The sequence below is a fragment of the Globicephala melas genome, chromosome 7 (genome assembly GCF_963455315.2).
Source record: "Globicephala melas chromosome 7, mGloMel1.2, whole genome shotgun sequence".
Taxonomy (NCBI): Eukaryota; Metazoa; Chordata; class Mammalia; order Artiodactyla; family Delphinidae; genus Globicephala; species Globicephala melas.
In genome coordinates this window covers 43,537,104-43,563,813 of record NC_083320.1, presented here as the reverse complement: position 1 = coordinate 43,563,813, position 26,710 = coordinate 43,537,104, and the positions used below count along the sequence as shown (strand labels likewise).

Genomic DNA, 26,710 nt, shown 5'->3' with positions numbered 1-26,710 from the left:
TCTACAAGGAGGCTAACCAAGACAATTCACGGGAACAACTAGATATCTACACACAAAAGAATGAAGTTGGATTCTGACCTTGCATCATATAAAATAATTACCTCAAAGTGAGTCAGACCTAAATGTAAATGTTAAAATTACAAAACTCTTAGAAGAAAATATAGGAAGAAATCTTTGTGACCTTGGATTAGGAATGGTTTCTTAAATATGACACCAAAAGCACAAGCAACAACAAAAGAAGGTAAATTGGACATCATCAAAATTAAAAATTTTGTGCTTCATTTTAAGAAAATGAAAAGACAACACACAGAATGGGACAAAATATTTGTAAGTCACTTATCTGTTAAGGGACTTGTACCAGAATATACAAAGACTTCTTAAAATTTAACAATAAAAAAGAAATAACCCAATTAAAAATAGGCAAAGGACTTAGATATTTCTTCAAAGAAGATATATAAATGACCAACAAATGCATGAAAAGATGCTCAATGTTATTAGTCATTAAGGAAATGCAAATCAAAATCATAATGAGAAACCACTTTACACCCTCCAAGATGGCTATAAGCAAAAATTTGGACAATAACAAGTGCCAACAAGGATGTGGACAAATTTCAACCCTTATTATTTGTTGGTGGGAATGTAAAATGATGCAGTCACTTTGAAAGGTAGTTTTAGTTCCTCAAAAAGTTAAACATAGAGTTACCATATAATCTAGCAATTCTAGTTAAAAATATCGATATATGTTCACACAAAAACTTGTACACTAATATTCATAATAGCATTATTCATAATAGCTAAAAAGTGTAAATAACCTAAATGTCCTAATGAATGGATAACAATATGTGGCATATCCATAAATGGAATATTATTTGGCCATAAAAAGGAATGAATATGAATGAACCTTGAAAGCATTATTCTGGGTTAAAGAAGTCAGATGCTGAAGGCCACTTATTGTATGATTCCATTTACATAAAATGTCCAAAGTAGGCAAATCCATAGAGACAGAAAGTTGATTAGTAGTTGTTGGGGGAGGGGCACTGGGGAGTGACTGTTAATGGGTATGGGGTTTCTTTGGGGGCTGATGAAAATGTTGTGGAATTTTGGCTGATAATTGTACAACTCTGTGAATATACTAAAAACACATATTTTCCAAATGTAGCATTATACCTGGGTCACTATTTAGGTGCTGAATAAGGAAATTCCCTCTCTCATCGAAAATTTTAAAGAGGAAAAAGAGGAAAAAGAATCAGAGAAAACTTCATTTGATTCATCATTCAACTCCTGGGATAACCGCATCTATCCTGCTTTTCTAGAGCAAGACAGAGCTCTTCTTCCATACCCTCGAGCTCTTCTACACTCACCTTCAACATTTCTTTACCTCCCACGCACGTTTCATCTCATTGCAATCTGGCTTCAGTATAGTAAGGTTAACAGCACGCTCCATGGCTGTTAAGCCTAAAGGACATTTTCTGGGCCCATGCAAAAAAAAAAAAAAAAAAAACACTGAATTGCACACTTTGAAAGGGTAAATTTTTTGGTAGGTGCATTACATCTCAATAAACCTATTGTAAGAAAGAAAGAAAAAGAAAGAAAGAGAAGGGAAGGATGGAAGGAGGGAAGAGGGGGGAAGAAAAACAAAGAGGGCTGTACAGAAACTCATCTGTGATGGTTAGGTCACCATCATCCCTGACAGCTTCAATGCTGTCAGGTATTTGGATTTATTAGCTTGTATTTAGTTGTGCTTTTTTTTACATTGAGGCTTTAGTCCAAGTCATCCAACCAAATAGATTCTCAAACATGTGTTTCCAATGTATCGGAGTCCATGGCCAAATGATCCAGATTCAGCTAGGAAATCACGACCTAATTCATTATGTTATAGATTATCAGGTGGGGGTGGGGGGTGGGGCTCTAGAGAATAGGTTCCCTTTAGTGCCAGGTTAATAATAATAATCAATTTAAAAGTTAGAATGAATAACAAATGGAATGAAACACACACAGCCATTCAAACGTATCTTGAGGAATCTTTTATATTACTGTATTAAGACTACATAAATATAAAAAAAGAGCTGTACCTGTATAATGATTTTGGGTGGTTTTGCAGCACCCTTTTTTTTTTTTTTTTTTTTTTTTTTGCGGTACGCGGGCCTCTCACTGTTCTGGCCTCTCCCATTGCGGAGCACAGGCTCTGGACGCGCAGGCTCAGCGGCTATGGCCCACGGGCCCAGCCGCTCCGCGGCATGTGGGATCTTCCCGGACCGGGCACGAACCCGTGTCCCCTGCATCGGCAGGCGGACTCTCAACCACTGCGCCACCAGGGAAGCCCAGCACCCTTCTTCTGAATTGCTCAGACTGCTTTATAGCATTTACTTGAACAATTGTCACAACATCCTTGTGGCTGGCAAGCATTGTGCTAACAGTGCAGTACAACTGCAGGTCAGACAACCAAGGGACACACAGTTATCACACAAGTCTAGAGCACAGGTAGGCGTGAAATCCAGATGGTCCATCTAATAATGCTTCATCCACATCTGACCGAAGTGGCATCTTCCTGGACTGATAACCTCTCTAACCAATGATGGTTTTAAGTTCTTATTACTCTGGATTTTCCAAGCGTATCTGCCATTTCCTAAACAGATGGTCAGTATCACATGACATGACTGTTTTTGATGGCAATAGAAATCACATGGCTAACACCTCCTGAAAAAACTAGATATTGAAAATTGGACTTTAGGGTTTTTTTTTTTAATTTGATTTCCTGTTTCATTTCCAGAAAAGCATAGGAATATTGAAAGTCTATAATAGAAATAGATTAATGTCTACATTTGTTACATGGCATACAATTTGGAGATTTGAGAAGGACCTATAGGACAAGAAATGCTTCTTTTCAAGAGCAAAAATAGAGAGGCCAAGAGCACAGCCAGTTTCACTTATACAATATTTTAGGCCTCAGTTTCCTGTGTAAAATAAAAGTTTGGACTAACTGATCTCTTAGGTCCCATGCAGCTATTTGATTTGGTGATTATGATATTTTCTCTGATCAACTCAAAGCTTAGGCAGGGATATGTGTGTAGGAACAGAATCCAACTTATTTACCAGTATATTCCCTATGCTTAGCACAGTGCCTGGAACATAGCATATGCTCAAAAAATATCTATCAGGGGAACAGCCCACCAGCTGCTCCCCTGATGTTACAGTTCATTTGTTATTGAACAAAATAAACACACATCTACAGTATTTTGTTTTATAAGATTTTCTTTGACTGTGAAGCACTACAGTTGAAGTTAAATTGATCATAACAACCCCTCCCAGGAATATATCTGTTGTATTGCTAATGTGCTTTTATTTTTCCAGATTTCTTTCATTCCTAATCACTCTGACCATTCACAAAAGGATATTAAGCTTTGAAGATTTCCAAACTCCTCTGGCGAGGGAATTTCTGCAACTGTTCATATGTTTCTCACTAAATTTTAAAAGGTTATGTATATCTGCAGTATTTTTGGCATTTTAACAAATAATAACATGTTCATGTTACATCAATACTTACTTCATTGTTTTTCCTTTACAAGTTCTTTTAAAAAAATTTCAACATCTTCCCTGGTTTTATTTCCTTCATCTCCATTAGTTACCAGTGCTGACTCTATTCTTTTTATTGCCAATATTCCTCCAGAAAACTTAGAAGAGATGACCTATTTGTCTTTGAGTTTTTGCTTCCAAAGATGCTCCACCAAAGAATAGAAACTCCTTACAGAATGCATAAGCTTTAGGGGCATCTGGCTCTGTCTTTAACTTGACAAAAATAAAATAATAAAGTTATGTGTTTCCTTCACACATTTAAAAGCCAGAAATAGATTTAGACGTACATTTTTCAATCCGCGTGCCAACCTAACAAGCCGAGCGAAACAGGCTGCGGCGCGGAGGGCCGCCTCCGCGCGCCCCTGCCAAGCTCTTCCTCTCCACCCCTCCCCGCCCCCCAGGGCCCAGCCTCCCGTAGCCCAGCCGCGAGCCCACCAGCTGCTCCCCTGGCAGCTGCACACTCGCCTCTGGGGCTGTTCCTGGGCGTCATTAAAATCAGAACATCACGGCATGACTTTGGACTAGCTCCTTTGACACCACTGAATTTCTGCAGATTCTTTACTCTTCACACTTAGCCATCGGGAATGACTGGGGGAGGCACTGGGGCCAGCTGACTGTCAGCTCTGACATCCTGGGCATGGTTGGTCAGTCTCCTCTGAAAGCAGAGGTCCAAAGATGTGTTCTAGGCCCCCAGGGAAATGGGCCTGATGGTGGGAGGCCCATCTGTTCACTACTTTTTCACCCTTCAAGGAAGGAAACCTCCCAGGCTTCTGAGAATTTAGAGCCCAACAGTGTAACGTGATTTTAACTAGCGATATATACGAAGCACATTTTTCCTTAGAAAATATAAAATCAGTTCTGTAATGCCTGTAACTTCAGTCTCTGTTATCACACAAATTATTGAGTGAAGAGTATCCCCCTGGCCTGAGCTGGGCAGATCAATCTTCCTCACTGGAGTCTGAAATTGAGACAAAAATGCTCATTTCAGTCTGTCCTGGTTTCTCCAACAGAAAAGATGAGAGATGGGGAGCTGTGGATCAGCAGTGCTTGGGCCTATGCGCCCTGAGAAAGTAAAAACACCTGCAGAAAAAGAGGAAAGAAATCTACAGAGAGAAAAGCAGAGAGGAGAAAGAGAGCATGATTCCCTGCTTCCTGCAGGCTTCCTGACTCTTGGTTCTAGTCCCCCAGGAGACAGAGCTGCCTCCACCCTTGGCCTGAAGTTCGCTTCTCTTCTGTGCAACGTTAAAAAGTCTTTTCTAAAACATTGACTCCACAAGTTATATGACAACAAAGCACAATCGTAGTCCTTTTATCAAGTTCAATTATCCAAACTCTCAAGAACTTTAGAACACAGAAGTAATCCTACGATATATCCAAATAGTAAAATGTATGTTTTCGGTCCAGAATGATACAGAGCATCACTTGCAGTTGCACATAACCCTGCCAACTATCTTTCCTCAAAAAGACAGTAATTCACCATATATATATATTGGGCAGCTGCTATAGGCTCTATTCCAGGTCAAATACTGAAGGTTTAAAAACCATTAAGACACAGCCCCTGCCTCCTAGGAGCTCTCTATCTAGTGGAAGTTAAATAAGAAGAGTGTACCATATTTCCCTAATGTACACTGGTGAAAGGATTCAATCTCCTTTAACACTGCTCTCAATGAAAATCTCCGTGTTAAGAAATTATACTACTACTTTGCAGATTTTATTTGTTTCATATTTCAAGAAGCCAAGCATGAGCCTCAGCTACAAAAATCTCAACAATTTTTAAGGTTTGACTAACTAAAATTCTTTCAAAGGTGTTGGATGAGTGTTGCAGAGTTCTAGATGAGGAAGAAACAGTATCTTCCAAGATGCTTACATGTCCAGCCAGATGAAGCAGATTACACACGATTTAACTTCCCTCCTCTGGTTGTGTAGAACCACCAACTTTGATATGATCATGTTGAATTTTGAACCAGGCTATCCATGTTGACAGTACAGCAAAGTCCTTTTCGTCAAGGTAACAAACCTTATTTAGACACTGTCAGAGACCAGTTATAATATCAAGTCATTTTAAGAGATTAAAGTATAGAAATCTTCATATTAATATTTTTGCCACTTTTATATTTATTATGGGTCAAAGTTCATGCTGTATTTTTAAGTTAATTTTGTGTTTAGAATAGGACTCATAAAAGTAACATCTATCTGATTATAAATTAACACATATTTAATGCAGAATATTTGCATAACATAGACCAATATTTTCTGGCCTAACTCAGAAAGCCATTTTATTGCTATAGTCATATCTTTATTTATTTATTTTTTTGCGGTACGTGGGCCTCTCACTGTTGTGGCCTCTCTCGTTGCAGAGCACAGGCTCCGGACGCGCAGGCTCAGCGGCCATGGCTCATGGGCCTAGCCGCTCTGCGGCATGTGGGATCTTCCCGGACCGGGGCACGAACCCGTGTCCCCTGCATCGGCAGGCGGACTCTCAACCACTGCGCCACCAGGGAAGCCCCATATCTTTATTTTTATAATAAATTTCTTAGACCTTTACTTGCCCTATCAGCAGAAAGTCTAACATAGACTCTCCTCAAACTGTCTAAAGACCTCAAGGGTTTAGTCCAAAGGACAAGTGTGAGTTGTGTTTTCAATGCCAGGTCTAGAGGGAAAGATCTAGGTCCTTTCATCAGTACATAGTCCATTCTGTGAAAATGCCTTTGCTGGTTTTGGCCCCTGCCCAGCTATGGTAGGGCCCTGACCTGTGGATCTGCAGTTACAGCTCTCTTCAAGTCCTTCACATACTCAGCAATAGTTACCATTTTCCCCTAATGCACAGCATTGGGCCAGGGTGGCTGGGTCCCAAGGAACTTCCAGCTTAGCCATGTGCTATGCTTCCTCCAAGAATGCCTAGGCTCTTATGTTTATGACAGGACACCTAAGTCTGCCCATTCCTAAAGATAATTTTATTTCAGGGCCTCATTACTGTTCTCTGTTAATGGGCTTTAGCCAGGCAATCCTGATAAATCTCAAAAAGAGCAAAATAGAGTATTTGTCCCTGCCTTTCCAGATGGTCAGAGCTCCATACGCAAATTATCCAGCTATTTCAACAAAAATCAATTTTGTGGTCACTGTAATATACGGTAATATATGGTCACTGTAGAATATGTTGACTATACAAAATATTACAAAGAAAAAAATGGAAATTACCCGTAATCTCAACCATAGGTAACCACTGCTAATGTTGTATAGAAGGATTCTTGTCCTGACTTAACTTATTAACACCCTCTGTGCCACTCTCCCATACCCACCCTTGACACGGAGTGAGCATGCCCTACACTTTACTTCTCTGTCCATTGTATTTCCTTTTCCTGGAATGCTTTCCTCACTGTTTTCACCTGTTGACATGTACTTCTTTCAAGGCCCAGATTGAATGCCACTTCTCAAAGGCATTTTGATCTCATCCTAGACTGACTGACTAGCCACAATCTGTACATCTCTAAAGGCACTTATATTATGCTCTGGTATTGTTCTTATTTTTTCAGTAGTCTCAACTCTCTGATTAAATTGCAACCTTGAGAGTAACTCTTGAGAGTAAGAATTTTCTTTCACTCAACTTTTCATCGTCCATATCAACTGGTGCAATGCCTTCCTTGTAAACAGTAGGTACTCAGCAAATATTTGTTGAAAAATATATGTATGTACCAGCAATAGAAGGATGACATATCAATTTAGTTAGCCCAGTCAAATTCTTTAACTTAATTAAGATCAAAATGATATGTATTAAATGCCTATTACATGTAAGACACTAGATATTTACTATTTCAAAATTTTCTTAAATTTATTTTGAAAAAGTCCAGATGTGAAAAATTTAAAGAATAATATAATAAATACTCATACATCTACCATCCATATTGAAAAATAAAACATTACTAATGTAATTAAAGCCCTGTGAACTCCATCTGAATACATTTTTTTTCCCTCTCCACCATCTTGAGCCAAATGCTGAACTTGGGGATTACTCTTTCCAAGCATTTATTTATACTTTAACCATGTTACACATATATTTACAATGTCTGTTTACTGAATTATTTATAAGTATTCAATTCTGAAAGACTTGTCCTCTGAAAACTATAAGACACTGATGAAAGAAATTGAAGAAGACAAAAACAAATGGAAAGATATACCATGCTTATGAATTAGAAGAATTAATATTGTTAAAATGACCATACTACCCAAGGCAATCTACAGATTCAATGCAATCTCTACCAAAATACTCATGACATTTTTCACAGAGCTAGAACAAATAATTCTAAAATTTGTATTGGAACCGTAAAAGACCCAGAATAGCCAAAGCAATCTTGGGAAAGAAGAACAAAACTGGAGGTATCAAGCATCCTAAAACTATACTACAAAGCTATGGTAATCAAAACAGTATGGTACTGGCACAAAAACAGACACAGATCAATGGAACAGAATAGAGAGCCCAGAAATGAACCCACACTTATATGGTCAATTAATCTATGACAAAGAAGGCAAGAATATACAATGGGGAAGACAGCCTTTTTGATAAATGGTGCTGGGAAAACTGGACAGCTACATGCAAAAGGATCAAACTGTACTACTTTCTCACATCATATATAACAATAAATTCAAAATGGATTAAAGACTTAAATATAAGACCTGAAACCATAAAACTCCCAGAAGAAAATATAGGCAGTATGCTCTTTGACATCAGTCTTAGCAGTATTTTTTGGATCTCCTTAGGCAAGGGAAATAAAACCAAAAATAAACAAATAGGACCATATCAAATTAAAATGCTTTTGCACAGCAAAGGAAACCACCAACAAAACAAAAAGGCAGCCTACTGAATGGGACAAGATAATTGCAAACAATATATCCAGTAAGGGGATACTATGTAAAATAAATAGCTCATATAACTCAACATCAAAAAAACAAGCACCAGACTGGGCAAAGAATCTGAGTTGACATTCTTCCAAAGAAGACATACAGATGGCTAACAGTCACATGAAAAGATGCTCAACATCACTAATGATGAGGGAAATGCAAAAAACCACAATGAGATACTACCTCACACCTGTCAAAATGGCTATTATGAAAAAGGCAACAAATAACAAGCATTGATGAAGATGTGGAGAAAAGGGAACACTTGTGTGCTGCTGGTGGGCTTGTAAACTGGCACAGCCACTGTGGAACACAGTAAGGAGGTGCCTCAAAAAATTAAACATAGAACTACCACACAATCCAGCAACTCCACTGGGCATTTACCCAAAGAAAACAAAAATACTAATTCTATAAGAAATATACACACTAATGTTCATAGTGGCATTATTTAAAACAGTCAAGATATGGAAGCAACCTAAGTATCCATTGACAGTTGAATAGATAAAGATGTGGTATATATATATAATGGAATACTACTTAGCCATAAAAATGAAATCATTTGTGACAACATGGGTGGATCTAGAGGGTATCATACTAAGTGAAATGCGTCAGACAAAGATAAATACCATATGATCTCACTTTTATGTGTAACCTGAAAAACAAAACAAACAAAACAAAATGAAAACAGATTCATAGATACAGAGAACAAACAGGTTGTTTCCAGAAGGGAGGGGGGTGGGAATGGGCAATATAGGTGAAGGGGATTAAGCAGTAACAGCTTCTGGTTATAAAATAAATAAGTAACAGAGATGTAATATACAGCATAAGGAGTATGGTCAATAATGCTGTAATAACTTCATATGAAGACAGATGGTTACTAGACTTATCAAGGTGATCATTTTGTAATGTATGCAAATGTCAAATCACTATGTAGTACATCTAAAACTACCATGATATTATATGTTAACTATATTTCAATTAACAAAGAATATTCAATTCTGCTTTAAAAAATAAGAGAAATGAGTACATAGGGAGAAAAGTGAAACTAGAATTAAAGCAAATAGCTTATGAGACAGGCAAATTTTGTAAAATACGTAAGATAAGTCAGTAACTTCTTTTTTTTTTTTTTTTAGTCAGTAACTTCTGAGACATGTTAGACATAGATAAAGTAGAGCATTTGAATAATGAACTATAATGAACATAATTAGAAATGGATGGAAAGACCAAGAAATACCTAATAGTCATGATACACTAGACATATATGAGGCCATGAATCATCAAATACTCATGACACACTGAAGATACAGGAGGCACACGAGGCATTCACTATTTACGAGCTCTTAGTTCGGCTGACCGTTGGCTCCTCACGTCCTCTGCACAACTAATGCAAAATAAAATCATAACTGCTCATCAGGCTAATTACAATACAGCTATCAGCCAGATGCACTTGCTCCCAAACCTGCAGAGCAAGTGTGCATTTTGACACTAGGCACCTTCTATGTGTTGGGTCGCTTTGCTCAAATCTCAACTCTGGTCCTTGTTGGCATATCCTTATCGAGGATGATAGGGACAGGGCTGAGGATTCAGGTTGTGTCATCTTCAACCACCCCAGCTCTTTCACCTTGCTTCTTGCTGTGTGTTTTCAATTGATTTAATAAACGATGAGATTTAAGCACCTCATTTTGGTCCGTAAGCCCTTCTGTTCTGTGATCTCTTGGATAGCTTGCCTGTTGTTATACTTAACAGGCTTCTGTAGCAGCAAGGTAATTTCCCACACAAGAATAGTATTTACAATTTTTAACCTAGATATAAATGTCATCATATTGTACACATTTATCTGCCACTTGCTCTTTTTTTTTTTTTTTAAAGAAGATGTTGGGGGTAGGAGTTTATTAATTAATTTATTTATTTTTGCTGTGTTAGGTCTTTGTTTCTATGCGAGGGCTTTCTCTAGTTGTGGCAAGCGGGGGCCACTCTTCATCGCGGTGCGCGGGCCTCTCACTATTGCGGCCTCTCTTGTTGTGGTGCACAGGCTCCAGATGCGCAGGCTTAGTAGTTGTGGCTCACGGGCCTAGTTGCTCTGCAGCATGTGGGATCCTCCCAGACCAGGGCTCGAACCCGTGTCCCCTTGCATTAGCAGGCAGATTCTCAACCACTGCGTCACCAGGGAAGCCCTGCCACTTGCTCTTTTATCCAACATCATATTTGTGAGATGCTCCCATGGAAGATATGTAGATCTATTTCATTTATTTTCACAGCTATATCCACTGTATGAATATATCACAATTTACTCATAAATTCTCCTATTGATATAATATATCAACAGGTTGTTTCCAAGTTTTAAGTACTGCAACCAGTGATGCTGTGACTATTCTTGGGCATAGGTAAGAGAGTTTCTCTGAGAATATACCCGGGAGTGCAATTTCTGGGTCAAAGAGTATGCACACCTTTAACTTGACTAAATATTGCCAAATTGCTCTCCAAAGTGATTACATCAATTTATACGCATATGAGTCCTTATGCTCTTAATCCTAGCCAACACTTGGTGTTGTCAGACTTAAACATTTTTGCTGATCTAATGAATGGACTGACAGACTCTGGTTACAAAGTAATAATTTTGGCAATTAAAAAACCTTGTGGCATTTCCTCAGTATTTCAGTCATGAGGAGAAAAATCTGTGCACATTTTGCGTCATATTTTTGGACTTTCCCATTCTTTGTTTAAGGCCAAGTAAAGTTTCCCCTTTCTTTTTCCAACTCTGTGAACACCAAAGGAAAAACGAAATTTGTCTTTTTTTTCCCATAGGGATTATGGTTTGGAAGAATACCATGTTGGCTGCTTTATGTCACAACAATATCCCTCTGATTATAAAGGGGCGCAAGAAAAAGAATTTAGCTGCATCCATGTAAATCACTTATCCTTAAGTACATGACATAACAGTGGTGGGTCAGTAGCTGAACAACTATCACTCATAGGATAAGCATGCACTCATTTAAAAAATTCTAGAAAGTTGCTCCTTGCCCCAGAATATCTATCCCACAGGCTTGTTCCATGGCTTAAATTTGACTATTAGAAATTATTGTACTGGGGTCAAATTTTTTCATATTTAAGAAACCCCCAAAAGAAAATACATCTCAAAAAATACATTAGCACCTTGTTTGTCACATCTCTTTCAAAAGCAAAGAGGGAATGGGATATAGGACCTGCAAGTGCTATTGGGTATAAGATGGAAGCCATCCTCAACTTATTCCTCTCCCTAATCCAGCACATTCAGACAGGCAAATCGTTGTTCTTAATTTCTTGCTTAAACCTTTTGGGTGACTCCCCAACAGCCCTAACAGTGTTCTCAAAGTGTGGTCTAGGGGTCCCTTTTGGCTTTAGATTCTCCAAGGTAATTGTTTAAAAAATGCAGATTCCTAAGTCCCAGCCCAGGCCTACACTCAGAATGTCTGAGTGTGAGGCCCTGGAATCTGTGTTTTGAACAAATTACCCAGTTTGATTAAAAAGAAAACTTTTTTACAATCGATAAGTGTAACATGCATTAAGAAAAGTACTGAAATCATAAACATGCAGTTCAATAAATTCTTACAACGTGAACAGCCATATAAACACAGCCTAAAACAAGAAAGAGAGCCTTGCCAACACTTCAGAAGTCCTGATTGTTCCCCTTCCAATCACCTCCTTCTTCCCTAATTTTAACTACTATTCTCATGTCTAACACTACCAGTTTGATTCTTGGACTCACTGAAGATGAGGGCTATACCAGCAGGATAAAACCCACAACTGCTTAGAGTATCATATGAGGATGCTACATAATTTGTTCTTTGCAACCTCATCTTCTGCCTCTGCCCTCCTCACATTTCATTCTGAAGTCATTTGGAACCAGTTAGGTTTCATTTTACAATTATTGCCCTAACTCACTGCTCTTGCTTCATGCTGTTTCACTGCCTCTGTACTTGCTGGGGAGTGCCCGTACTTCCTGAGTCTTTCTATTAAATTCATCCTTCAAGACCTGTCCAACTGTCACTTTCTTGTAAGCCTCATGACTTTCACCCCTGTGCCCCATCCAAGGCAGAATCATCACCTTTTCCACGGTGTGACTAAGAACATCTTACAACGTGGAGCAACTATTCTTTCACATGTCTATTCCCCTTTCTAGACCAGGAATTAGGGCAGAGGCTTGTCTATTTATTTTTTAAATTCTCTTGAGTATAGTACAGTGTGTGTGTCCTTCAGTAGGTGTTTAGTTGTTGCTCAAACAATCTCCAGGTATGCACATCTTTGGAAAAGTAGCACACTGCAACATTAACACCTCCAGGTATATCTGGATCAGATCATATTCTTCCTTCTCAGGAAACAAACCAAACTCAGACATCAGAAGAACACTGGGTGCCTGACGGGGCGGGCGGGGGTGGGGGTGAAAGCTAGTGAAGGAAGTAGGATGAAATCCAAAGTGATGTTGCCTAGATCTCTGTGCAGCCCTGCAGAGAAAGGAGCAACCACATTGCTCCCGGCAGCACTGGGGACCTGCCTCACCTGAGTCCCCCTTTCTTTCTCAGACAGGACACATAGCTGTCAGACTGCTGTGCTGAGTGGAAAGCCTAGACAATTCTTACTTCTTTATAACATCTTGTCCTCCCTCTAATGGCCGTCCCACTGTCCATCTGTTTCTGGATGTCCATTCTTGTTTGAAAAATGCCACCTTATAAGTAACCTGCCTATTTCTTGACCTTAGCATACAAGGAAGGTGGAGCGTTCAGTTCTTCAAAACTCCTACTCCTCTATAGTATGTGTGAGTAGGAGTGGAGGGCGACAACCAGGCACACAGAGGGGCCTTGTGCAACTACCCTGGTGCTCAGAGGATCTGGATCGTAAGCATCTGGGCAGCCTGCCACGGGAACCTTCTCAGCAATGTAAATAGTCCTTACGCAAATGAACCTCGACTGTTAGGCAAGCTGAGAGGTTGGAAGAACAGGACTGAGAAGAATGACTCAAAATTTATATAATCCAGAAAAGATACTGTAAGACAAATTTAAAATCTATCAGAAAGTAGTCTGAAAGAGAGCCGCTGCTGGTAGTTTGATTCTGGGATGCGGATAGGAGTGGCTTTGAGTCTGGAGCTGACCAAGGCCAGCATGGAGCCAACACTCTTGGGAGATGGTTGTGTTTGTGAAATGAAGGAAGAGCAGAGCCCTGCAAAGGGCAGTCTTGGAGATAGAGAGTGGGCTCCTCTGTCCTCCCCTAAAGAACCACGCAGGCTGCAGAAGGGTCTCAGCAGTACTGGACCTGGTGGGCCAGCACTGCATCTGGTGGGCCCAAGTTTACTGCGGCAAAACAGGGGCAGTGAGAAACAGTGACACCAGGGGCTGCCCAGAAGCCAATTCTGTCACTGTTTGCCTGTGGAAGCCCAATGAAAGAATTACAAAAGCCCAGGGACTGCATACGTCCCTGGAGTAGGGGCACCTTCAAGAAGATACAAGTTTATACCTGCCTGAATGATTAATCAGAAAAATAAAAGAAGGATGACTATATTTGTAACATTATATATATATATATACAGATATATATAATGATATATACACACATATAATGATATATATATACACATATATAATGATATATATATATACACACACACATATATTCACATCTCACACATGGTAGGCTCACAACACACAGAGTTATACAGGACTAATAATGTACGAAGGGCTCCATACATACATATTTGTTGGATAAGTTCCTGATTTTTGTTGCTGTCTTCAAATAGATAAACATACAACTTTGTTTTCATTTTTATTTCATTGTAAACTGCTTTTGAAGCAGGATCTTTCTTTAAAATAACATTTAAAATTCCCCCGATTTTTAAAGTAATGCATGTTTGTTGTTAAAGTTTTGAAAACTAAAAGAAGCAAAAAAAATTATAATACCATCATCTAGAGATAACTACTGCTAACATTTGGTAAATTTCCTTTCATATTTAGGTAGAGTGATTATAGTTTGTTCTGCTCTGTCCTATTTTGACCACTACTATTGTATCATGAGCATTTCCCAATGTTATTAAATGTATTCCGTTATATCGATGTGCTATAACTTAACCAATTCATCATCTCGGATGTTTTGCTTTTTCAATTTTGTAAATAATGTTGTAATAAATATCTTCCTCTTAATGTTTATAAACTTAGAATAACCTAGAAGTGAATCTGTTGGATCAAATTGTATGAACACTTTTTGGGCTTCCCTGGTGGTGCAGTGGTTGAGAGTCCGCCTACCGATGCAGGAGATACAGGTTCGTGCCCCGGTCCGGTCCGGGAAGATCCCACATGCCGCGGAGTGGCTGGGCCCATGAGCCATGGCCGCTGAGCCTGCGCGTCCGGAGCCTGTGCTCCGCAATGGGAGAGGCCACAACAGTGAGAGGCCCGCGTACCGGAAAAAAAAAAAAAAAAAAAAAAATTGTATGAACACTTTTGAAACTCCTGGCTCAATTTGCCAAATTACCCTTCTCAAGGTTATTTACCCTTTGACCAGCAATTTGCATAAGAGCCCCGACACCAGATTTGGAAAATTTTATTTGAGGAATATATTTGTAGTTGGAAAAGACTCTCTTTCTGTCACGACTGTTGTTACGGTAGAAAGAGAAAAAAAAAATGCAGCAATAGTTTCTATTATTAAGAAATCAAGGTCCTTAAAATTTTTGACTACCACATATTATTGCCAATCCTGGGCAGGCTGATGAATCACGATGTGTAAATCTGGGTAAGCACAACAATCTAATCCAAACCGTAACTTGTCAATTATATGTGAACAGAACCTTGTTTGATTTACTTTTATCTCAATAGTTCTAAGTCTCTTATTGTACAATACATGCATTGTCCTTTCCAAGTGTCTGCTCCTAGAAGGCAGTGTTGAGTACTTTGTTGGGACAATTAGCCCAATCATTAATATTAACACACTCAATTTCTTCATATGTGAACCATAGTGTGGTGAAAGCACTTGGTGCAGAGGGTGTTTTTTGAACCCATTCTGCTTTTCTTTCCTTTTCCTGATACACACTTGTACCTGATACATTCACCACCTCTTCCAATCCAACTTAAAGATAATATACAGGCTCTCTGCAAGTGAAGAGAGCAGGATGCCCGCTGTTTCTCTGTCCCTTCTTCCTGCACATCTATCCCCAATACTCCATTCCATCACTGCCATCTGTCCCAGGTCAAGAGCACACTTTTGTGGCGAGCTTAGAGGAATTTATGTTGGGATGATCTCTGTCTCTTCTTTTTTCTCCTTCAGGAGAGCCATGGACTCAGGTACTTTTTCTTTGGTTTTTCACTTCTTCCAGAAGAGTTATGACCACTTTAGTCAGCTTCTCACAAATGCAGTTATCTTCTTTTTGTCTCTTCATCTCTTCCCTCTTTCTTCCAACTCTTGCCCATTTACTTCAAGAAAGGTTCTCTTCCTTCACATGCTCTTTTCTTACTCCTTTTCTCACATCTTGGTTAACAAGTCATAAACCTTTGTTAAGGAAACAAACAAAATCTTCCATCCACTCTCATGTGGAATGCTTAAAAGGGGGACTTGAGCTGGTGGGTCCTCTGCCGGCAGAGTGTAGATATGAAGAAAAAGACAAGCACAGAGACAAGGTGGGAGAGTGAGCACAGACTTACTGTCAATCCAGCAAATTGGGTGGAGAAAAGCAAAAGCTAAACATGGGATTGTGAGGAATAAGAAAGAAAGCCAAGAATGAAGTGTGCAAATGGAAGACGGTTTAGATAGATTCCAGAGGCTGAGCAGAGTATTTTTTTTTTAACCTACTCTCCACTGTGCCTTGTGTAGTTAGCTGAGAATTATTAATGGCCAGTGCCTTAGTCCACTCAGGCTGCTATAACAAAAAGTACCATATGGGGCTTCACTGGTGGCACAGTGGTTAGGAATCCACCTGCTAAATGTAGGGGACACAGGTTCGATCCCTGGTCCGGGAAGATGCCACATGCTGCAGAGCAACTAAGTCCGTGTGCCACAACTACTGAGCCTGTGCTCTAGAGCCCATGAGCCACAACTACTGAGCCCACGTGCCACAACTACTGAAGCCTGCACGCCTAGAGCCCGTGCGGTGGCAACAAGAAAAGCCACCCCAATGAGAAGCCCGCGCACTGCAACTAGAGAAAGCCTGCGCGCAGCAGCAAAGACCCAATGCAGCCAAAAATAACTAAATAAATTTATTTTTTAAAAAAAGTACCATACAGCTGATGGCTTAAGCAACAAACATTTACTTCTCACAGTCTGGAATCTGGAAGTCTGGGATCAAGGCACTGGAAGATGATTCTGTATCTGGTGAGGGGCCACTTCCTGGTTTATAGATGGCTGTCTTCTTGCTATGTCCTCACATATCAGAATGGTCAAAAGAGCTCTGTGGGGTCTCGCTTATAAGAACACTAATCCCATTAATGAGGGCTTCGACCTCATGACCTAATTGTCTCCCAACAGCTCACTTCTAATAGCATCACATTGGAGGTTTGCATTTCAATATATGAATTTGGTGGGGACACAGACATTCAGTTTGTAACAGCCAGGAATGAGTGGACAGTAGTTAGTGTTGTTGAGGCCTGAAATAGTGTCATGGAACAGTTAACTATACAGGTCCTGCACAGTGAATGCCAGAAAAATGGGAAAAGGTGGGAAGAAAAGAGAAAGAGTAGCTGAGTTGTAACCACTGCTGCCAGAGAGGATAGAGGAGGAAGAAAAACAAGGCATTATCCCTAAAAAATGTCCAGAAATTCTCTTTAGATAGTCTTTTCAAAAGTTTCCATTTACATTCTCTTCTGTCTTGAAGACAAACTTTTATTTTTTTAATTAATTATTTTTTAACCATTTAACATTATTTATTTTTCTCTCAAATTCCAAGAATCTTTATTTGAAAAATGAGAGGATTATTGTCCCTGAATGCCAGTTTTTTAAGAAATTTTTATTTTATATTGGAGCAGTTATTGAAACCAGAATTACTCTTCATTCAACTAAATGTTTGGCTGTATTTACTGCCTAATACTATATTAGTATTTTTTTTCTCTTTATATCAGGAAGGTATAGTATAAATGCCCTTATCTGTAGAAGTCAATTGGATTAGATGATTCCTAAGATCCTACCTAGCTCCCCACTAAGTCTGTAATTGTGTATTTTCACTTGCATTTTATAAGGATTTATAGTCCATCTTGGGAATATAACAATTTCCTTTCTTTTCCCACCAGGGCTTGCAATACAAGTTCCAAATAACCAACTTACTGGAAGCTAGATTAGTTGTATGCTGAATTTCTGAAAATTATTTGAAAATACTTTGAATATACGAAGGAGGTTGAACTAGGTGAACTTCACAATCCTTTACCTCTTAAAATTCTATCGTGTCAAGAGAGTGGCATGGACTTATATATACTACCAAATGTAAAATAGATAGCTAGTGGGAAGCAGCCGCATAGCACAGGGAGATCAGCTTGGTGCTTTGTGTCCACCTAGAGGGATGGGATAGGGAGGGTGGCAGGGAGATGCAAGAGGGAGGGGATATGGGGATGTATGTATACGTATAGCTGATTCACTTTGTTACACAGCAGAAACTAACATACCATTGTACAGCAATTATACTCCAATAAAGATGTTAAAAAGAAATTCTATAGTGTCTTGTAATAAAATACAATGTATGAAGATTTGTTTATTTTTTTAGAAGAGCAAATGTTTTTAAAGTCACGGCTCTTGGAATGATCAGTTATATATATTCCTATTAGCATACCTTTAAGAAACTTGTTTATAATCTCCCTATATTTTAAAATAGTCAAATCTCTATACACTAAAAAATCTACTTAATCTACATATACATCCAAAACTTTAAATTTCATATTGTAAAATAAGTGAAATTTAAATTATATTTCTGATATTATGAATATTACACAGGACTCAGTTAACTCCAGGACCACCACCACATAAGAGTGGAAAATTCGTTAAGTATGGAATTGTTCTAAGGCAACAGAAGAACAACAGGATAGAATTATACTATATCTTAGATCTTGTAGGTTACAAGCCATGGTGTTATTCCTTCTCTACTCTAAGAACATTTAAAATCATTTGTTCTTTTGTTTTGAGTCACTGAAGCATTTTAAAGAAATCTTTCTAAAAGTAATAAACTAATGCTCTTTCAGGGAAACTTTCACTCTAATGTCAGAACCACTATCAACTTTCTACATTTTTTTTTTTTTTTTTTTTTGCGGTACAGCCATGGCTCATGGGCCCAGCTGCTCCGCATCATGTGGTATCTTCCCGGGCCGGGGCACGAACCCGTGTCCCCTGCATCGGCAGGCGGACTCTCAACCACTGCGCCACCAGGGAAGCCCTACATTTTTTTTTTTATTAAAAACTTTATTTTTAGTTTCACAATGTGGAAATTTTTTTTTTGTCCAAAAACCCCTTATTTTTGCAAATGCACTAATCACCGAAGTATTTTTAATAATTATTTTTTTAAAGAATTTTACTGAATTTTAAGAATTTACTGAATTCAAGGGAAGTGTAAGACATACTTACAGGATAGAATGGAATATAGAATAATCAGAAACCATAACTGTTACCTTACAGGATGGAATGCTGTTCCTTAACAAACCACCAGGGCCTGGGAATGGCAGAAGACTGTGTGTGTGTTGCAGAGGAGGTGGTGTTCAGGGGTAGCACTGGCTATGAAAGTAAGTGGTAAGGAGGTAAATAAGAATCAATGTTTCTTTATCTGAGCTGTCTCAGATACGGGTGAATGCCTCCATTCTCTTTTTGAGCAGCCATATTAACTACACTGTTGTCATACAGACATACAGAATTAGATACTAAAAGCTTAAAATTTTATCTTTCCTTCATTTTCCTTCCTCCCATTTCCCCCAGTACCATGGGTGTTGAAGGCAATGCAAAGTGGGCCAAAAATGCCATTCTTAATGTGGGAAAAATATACTACCTAAATGTGCTCAGAAAACAAACAAGGAGAGATTTCAGTGCTTAACTGTAGAAATAACCAGTTACAAGTCAGAAAAAAAACTATCTGCCCTGACACATTTCCTTTTCAGCATTATGTTCAGTGCTGGTCAGACAGATACAAGTTTGGGAAGAGGATTTAATGTCATTTCTTCCAACTCTGGAAACAATTTTACTGGGAGGCTCAGAAGTCCAGGTAAGACTACTCATTTCATGACTTATGAATCACTGATTGTACATCTTTATGGAAGAAAATTATCTTTCTCTAGCTGTTCAGAACAAACAATGTTTGCAAAACATCAGGATTCCAGAGAGGAACTGGAAGAAAATAATTCTGCAGATTTCATTTGTTCATTTGAAAATCTGTTAACCTATATCTTTCCAAAAAAGCTGTCTTTATTTTATTACAACCGAAGTTAACTTTCTCTTTAGCAGAATAGGGTCCACAGCTGCAAAACCGAGACAATTAGGCTAAGATACACTTCCAGTAGTGATTCTTCCGCTGAAAAAAAATTCAAGGAAGTAAGCATGCTTATTCATATGAAAATCAACACAACTATTCCAGACAGAACCTTTCACTAATACTGGAGAAAGAGGTTTAATTATATATATTCCATTGTGGCATTACTCATTCCTATAACATGTTTTTGCAAAAAGAAAAAGAAAGATTCAGTACTTTAATAAGGTTTTTTTTTTTCAATGTTATCATCCCCATCCATTGCTGCAACATAAAGATGTGGTATGAAGAATTTCCCATCTCAAAGAATGCCTTGTATCCCCATCAGCAAAGTAGGCACACTCTGGGAGGCCAGCCAGGATGTGGGACTGGCCTCCTATAAAGCTGTTTGTATATGTACGTTTAAACGGAATTTTACCTGTATTTGCAGTAGTTTTAGATTTACTAGATGCTCTCTACACTTCAAGAACACAATGCTAAAATTCGAGGAATTCTTCCCTTTTCCCGTTTTTGCAAAGAAAGGAAAAATAGACCCTAAAACAAATTTCCAAATTTTTTGGCAATCGTTTAAGTACATTTTTGGAGGTGTTTTAATACTTTCTTTGGTTAGAAAAAGTTCATGCAAACCAAACTCAAAAATTCTACAGCGTGCCTTGGGAACTCTATTCGAACACACGCCAGGACTGTTCTAGCGCTGTCGGATTTTTACACCGTGGAAATAGAAAATATTAGCCAGTAAAGTAACAAGCAGGTTTTCCGGAGGGTTGAGAAGGTTGGAATTAAGTTACCCAGCAAACAAGACGGTTGTCAACGCCTCACTTCGGGTTTGTGGGTTCCCACTCCCCCCCTCCTCCCTACGCCAGGACGGTGGTGGGCACGGGGCAAGATGGGCGGGACTGAGATGCTCTGGAACTGCCAGTTTTCCTCCCAGCGCCGCGCACCTGCCACCCGCACTCCCTGCGGTCGCAGCCCACTTCCCGCAGGATGCCTGGGCCGGCCGGGAGGGGCGCACCTGGCCCACCAGCCTCAAGCCGGCTCGGGCGGGAGCAGAGGCGAGACGGGCGCCCAGATTAGTGGGCTGAGCGTGCTATTTTTTTTTTAAATCAGCCTCCCGGGGGATGTTGGATTTGGCGGGGCGTGCTCTTTGAAACACTATATTGGGAACCTCACACATTTAAAAAAAAAATTTTTTTTTAAATTGCAAACCTTCCCAGTTCCCTCGGCAGCTGGAGAGCAGGCCCGAGGCGACGTCCCCTCCCTCCCTCCCGCCACCCCCGTTTTCCTCCTTCCCGCCCCCTCCCCCCGCCGGGAGCAGGATTCGCGGGAGCCGCCCCCTCCCGGGCGCCCACTTGGTTCCTCCCAGCTGCCGAGTGAATGGGCCGCCCTCCGGGTTCCGCGGAGGGGGCGGCGGGAAGAGGCCGAGGCCGAGGCCGAGCCCGGGCCCCGGCGGCCGCCGCCCCCGCCCCCGCCCAGCGGCTGCCCACGCCGGGATCTGCGTCACTCGGCCGCGCGTGGGCGGGAGCCAGAGCGGCGAATGTACCAAGAGCGGAATCTCCCAATGTGACAGCGGGCGGGGTGGGGGGGTAGAGGCGGCGGAGGCGGGCGGGGGAGGGGGAGGGGACGGGCAGCGCGCGCGGGGAGGGAAGGGAGGCGGGGAGCAGGGGGGAGGACGCGGCGGGGGAGGTGCCGCCGCCGCCCGCGCCGGGAGGAGCCGCCGCCGCCGCCGCCGCCACCGCGGCCGAGCGAGCGCCGTCGGGGCTGGCGGGCGGGAAGGAGTGGCGGGCCCTAGCTGGGGGTGGGGGGAGCAGGGAGAGAGCGCCCACCACCTTTCCTTCCCCCATCGATGGGAGCGGGGGCGTCCCGGCCGCAGCAGCCGAATGAGAGAGAGCCGGGGGCCGTCACTTCGGAGTTGCTAAGGCGTCCTGGGGGAGAGCGCGCCAAGACTGCTGCAGCCGCTGGCCTAGTACGTACCAACTGGCTGTCCGCCAACTGCGGGATGCGTTCAAGCTCGTGCGACCGCGGGCGAACTTGGAGCGGCGGAGTCTCCGGGCCGCGCCGGCACCTGGGGAGGCGGGCGTCCAGGGCAGCTGGCCCCGCGCGGCCGCCGCCGGAAGGAGAGGGCGGCATCGGGCTCGTGTGGGCGATTCCCGGAGAAATTCGGTGCGCAGGGGCAGCGAGAAGAGGGCGAGCGAGTCAGCGGGGCCGACCTGTGCATTCTCCTCCCAGAAAGCCGGGGGCGCAGCGTCCATTCTCCTGACCTGGCTGGGGCCGTCGCGCGGGACGTGGAGCGCGGAGCGGTGGTGGGTTGCGTGGTCTGTGGTGCGCGGTGGGTGCGCGCGCCGGCCCCAGAGTTTTGCAGCCACCTTCCGCAGGGGCAGAATCTTTCTGTTGGTTTGTTTACTTTGTAAGAGTGTTGCACTTAGAGCCTTAATTTTCGTCCTGGGTATCCTCTCCTTTGGAATGTAGTTTTCTTTTGGAAAGCGGAAGGAGAGTTTTGTTTGGAAGTGGCTTACAGAAACTTGGCACTGAGGTGCGATGGAAGCGAGAGACTCGTGCTCGTTAAGGCCGAGTGTGGGATTTGCAAACACATGTGGCACATAAAAGCTTTGGATGCAGTAGTCTGTGACCTTATTCATGGAGAAACGTTGCAAGTGCAATCAAATGCTTATGGGCTGCATTGTCAGGGTTCACAAGGCGCAAGATATGAAACGACACTTCGAGTGAGCCTAATTGTTGTAAGATCTTGGGGGAAAGGATAATTGAATTGGAATATATTTGCATTTATAGGTTCCGCAGACCACGTTTTGCAGCAGGTGATCAGGAGGAATCCTTGACTTGCATATACTTAATTCCTCACTACGTGAGATCCGGGAGGCATGGAAAATTTGGGGGTAGATGTCAATTTAAAATTTCCTTCCGAAAGAGTTGATTTGGAGTAACCTGTCACTACCAATTGGTTTGCCAGTGACGTGTCTGCAAACTTAAGGAGTGCAAAGATCAGAGCTGAGAGGGAGATACTCGGATCTTGTTTAAAAATATTTTGGCAGTTTTAATAGATAATATTAGATTGCATAGGAACTGAATTTTAAAGAGATTAGTCACGTAGGAAATGCTAGGCTGTTTTGTTAGAGAAGTGCGCACGCAATGAAATACCTTCTTAGATTTTCACTTTTTTGAAAAATTTCCCCTCTAAAACATAACAGATTATGACACGTCCTGATTTATGTGTGGGTTTTAAGAAGGAATATTGGGAGAAAGGATGCAGAGGATTTACTTTCTCTATTTCGGGTGGGGACTGATATTTTCCAGAAGACCTAAAAAGCTGCCTCTAGTCTAGTCTAAGTGCCAGTAAAAGTGGCTTAGATTCAGGGGATATCCTTTTTTCCTCCATTTTCCAGCATTTGAAACATTTAGTATTTTCGTTAAGTTTTAAAAATTATGTTGTCCTTATAGGTATTACCTTGCATGTAAGTGTTCTCTTGAGAGTTTATAGATGTCTGGCAAGATCAGCTTTCTTTATTCCTGTTTGACTATTAGTTATTGGAAAATCAAGTCTTGAAAGAAAATGTTAAGGAACCATTGGAAGCTTTCTTGTTTTAATTTTACTATTTTTAACATCTTGCACAAAAGTTAATATGCCATCCTGGTGTTGGAAAAATTTCGTTTTCCTTGGCTCTGGTGATTTCCTATTATATGTGAATAAATCAATAATAATAATAAAAACATGGAGGCAGTGTAGATTTTTATTTCATTCTTCCTGCTAATTGTGGATGTAATGAACATGACAGAAATCCTTAGGAATACTATAGCTGATACAAGGAAATTTAGTGAGCTTATATAGCTAATAAATAATTTGATATATCTGGTGAATACATCTTGTCTTGTTTCAGAATTATTAATAAAATTGAATAATCTCAGCTAAATTAATTAAAAAATTTTCTTTTTTGATGACTAGTAAATATCCATTGCCCTGTAGAAAAGTTAATATATTTTCATTCTCCTTGTTGCTATTTGGAGAATCAGTTAAAGTATTAGATATTTTCTTTTAATCACATATTAAGAGCATATTGATTTCTTATTAAAGATTTTGGGTGTTTGTACCGTGGCTGCTTTGAAAGAAATTATAATGTATGACAAAGTGGGGGAGACCTTTGAAGAATTTATTGCATGAACTTTAAAAATTTAAAGTAAAAGATGGTTGCATGGAAACAGAAGTATGTCAGGTTTTTGTATCTGTTGATCTAGACTCTAAGACTTGGGGTTCATCTATTCCATTATGGTAAGTCAGGTTGTTTTTGTTGGTGCTACTCATGTGCATTATTGGAAATAAAAGCTTTGTACAATTTACCTTTAAGTGTGAAGCTGTATTCTGGATACCACAGAAGCATGATATATTTTATGTTACTTTCATGGAAATGACCATTTTTTAATATGTTTTGAACAGGTTAAGATCTTGCTTGTATAATCATCTTGTGTATGCATATTTCATGTGGAGTTTATTAAAAATAATAAGGAATAAATAATGCCCACTTAAGCATAATACAAGGTTCCTAGCCCCTTTGCTTTGGATTTAGTTTTATTTTAACTGCTTCGTTCATTCTTTTTAGTAGAATGAAAAACAGTACAGTTTTTATATTAAATGCAAATTTCCTTTTTGATCTGACATTTTCAAAAACTAGTGCAGTAGTAGAATATACTCCCTTAAACTTAACAATGGAACAAGTGGGAAATTAGAGAAGTTGATTTTGGGGGAAAAAGTAGCAATCCTCGTCAGAATTCTCACAGCTAAAACATACCAATAAGCTTTCAAATAGTTTTGTCATTTCTCAATACATTGTATTTAGAGAGTTGCACCTTAACTTGTACAGTATGTTAATTTAATAATTTTTAAAGATAAATTTCTGGGAAAAAAATGAAAAAATTTTATGTACTGTGTGCATACTACATGCTCAAATGGCACTTAATGTATGTTGAATAACTTGACTGTTAGTTGATTGAAGAATTTCCAGCCATATTATATGAAATACTAGTGTTTACCTGTTGGTATCACAGCTAAGTTATTGTTTAATTGCAAAATAAATCTGATTTTTTTCTAACTTTGATAAATTTAGGGTTATACACTGAAACTTTAATTAAAATTTTGAGGTCTATAAGAAATTTTTTCCAGCTTCATTCAGAATTCAGAAAAAATCAGTAGGAGAGAACATTTTAAGTTTCCTAAATTACTGTTAATTCATTAGAAGCTATATGTTTAATTCATAGCTATTACAGTAATAAGATCCAAAAATATCTTGACTTAGGATATATCCCTGCATGCTTATTAATAAATATGCCTAGTTAAATTGTTTGGTACTTAAAACACATACACAGGAGTGAGGACCTGGGTCGACCTGCTATCTTAAATAACCCATCATGTAACTAAACTACATTTAAGTATTTTAGGTTGAGTTCTAGGACTGGGACAAAAATGAGAAGAATTCATTTCCTAGGCTTAAGGCTTATCCTTCCCTAAGCCAAATTCTGGCTTGTCATAAACCTTTCCAGTCTCAACCTGTAGTGTACCCATTGTACCCTTTCCCCAGGCTCCTATACCTTCAGGCTACATTCTCCCAACCTTGGCAATACTTCCGAGGCTTTAAATGCGGTCACTCGCCTCGGATTTCCTATCTCCTTCCTTGCCGTTTCCCATCTCTAGCTTTCATTCCCTTAGCGTGTACTGAATCTCATCTAGGTGTTAGAGGAAAACAGTCTGGTGGAACTAATTCACCTTAATCTGTAAGTGACTCGTGAGCTAACGCTTCCCAAGTTTTTTCACATTTTTTTAGAAGTCTGTTAAGAGCTTGCTGTTAACTTAGATCATTTTAAAGTAAAAATTTCAGGCTGTGTTGGGAGGCAGGAATTTACAGTCCTCTGCATAAATAAGTCAGATATTACTAGGATTTTTCCCTTGGTTTCTCCCCACTCCTGGCAGAGTCTCTCTTCTGTGGAATGCCATGGACTTCATAAAAGTGTGTGTATTCATATATATTTCCTGCATCACGAAGAGGAAGATTCAAGTGTAGTGTTCATGAATGCATTTGAGTCTAATGATCATTTATAGGATTGATGTTTATTAGGGGATAACATTTTAATTCGTTGAAACCAAGAGGAAAGAGACCTGGGATCTCTCGTGCCTGAAATTGACTTAAAAGGCTGCTTTTGGGGCTGGGCTAACATGATGTCTGTTGTCGCTGCAACCACGTGTGTTCCTGTAAAGGGAGAGCATCCGGCCATCTTATGGGAATCCACCACACAGGCTATAAAAAAGGGGAAGTATTGAGGATGAGAGAATGAAAAAGATTGTAGGTAAAGTAGCAGGATGTGCTTTTGTTAGATTGGACCCTAATTTACACAGAGGTTATTCCTTTTGGAATATAAAAGGAGGCTGCTGATCAGATTCTGACTCAAATGTTGGGTTTCATTCAACAGAAGCCTTTATAGAGATGTTGTTCTACCTTGAACGCTTTGCTGGGAGTAGAGGGGGATAAAAGATGAATGAGAACTAGTCCCTACCATCAAGGAGCCTGTAGCCTAAGGTAACCTGTTCTACAGGACCATGGCAGTCTGCTTCTCTGTTCCATGGCTCCTTATGTATTGAAGATAACATTTGGCATAGCATTTATCAGAGTGGTTAAGTGTGTGTTTACTCGTCTGTATCCTGATTCTTAACAGTTTCTCTGTGGAGAACCATTTGAGGAAAGTCCAGTGTTTGGCATGAGCATAGGGGCAGGTTAAGGACCACAGAGGAGGCTGGACAGGTCT

At 40.2% G+C, this 26,710-nt stretch overlaps 2 protein-coding genes across 5 annotated transcripts in view; one reads left to right on the top strand and one right to left on the bottom strand.

The window, feature by feature from the left end:
* LOC138842740 (uncharacterized) overlaps positions 1-22,545 on the bottom strand; it is a 37,494-nt gene extending 14,949 nt beyond the window's left edge. Inside the window, exon 1 of the mRNA XM_070045864.1 lies at positions 21,881-22,545. Coding sequence (XP_069901965.1) covers positions 21,881-22,545 — 665 coding nt within the window. The remainder of the gene's footprint in view (positions 1-21,880) is intronic.
* The window catches only part of NAB1 (NGFI-A binding protein 1), a 44,822-nt gene continuing 39,737 nt past the window's right edge, over positions 21,626-26,710 (top strand). For 2 of the 4 annotated variants that reach the window (XM_060302137.1, XM_030847746.2), the window contains exon 1: positions 21,626-21,872. The gene's annotated coding sequence lies outside the window, so the exon portion shown is untranslated. Of the gene's footprint in view, positions 21,873-21,917; positions 22,210-22,696; positions 22,801-26,710 lie in introns of those variants that run through there. The other 2 variants (XM_060302135.1, XM_060302136.2) reach the window with 2 other exon arrangements.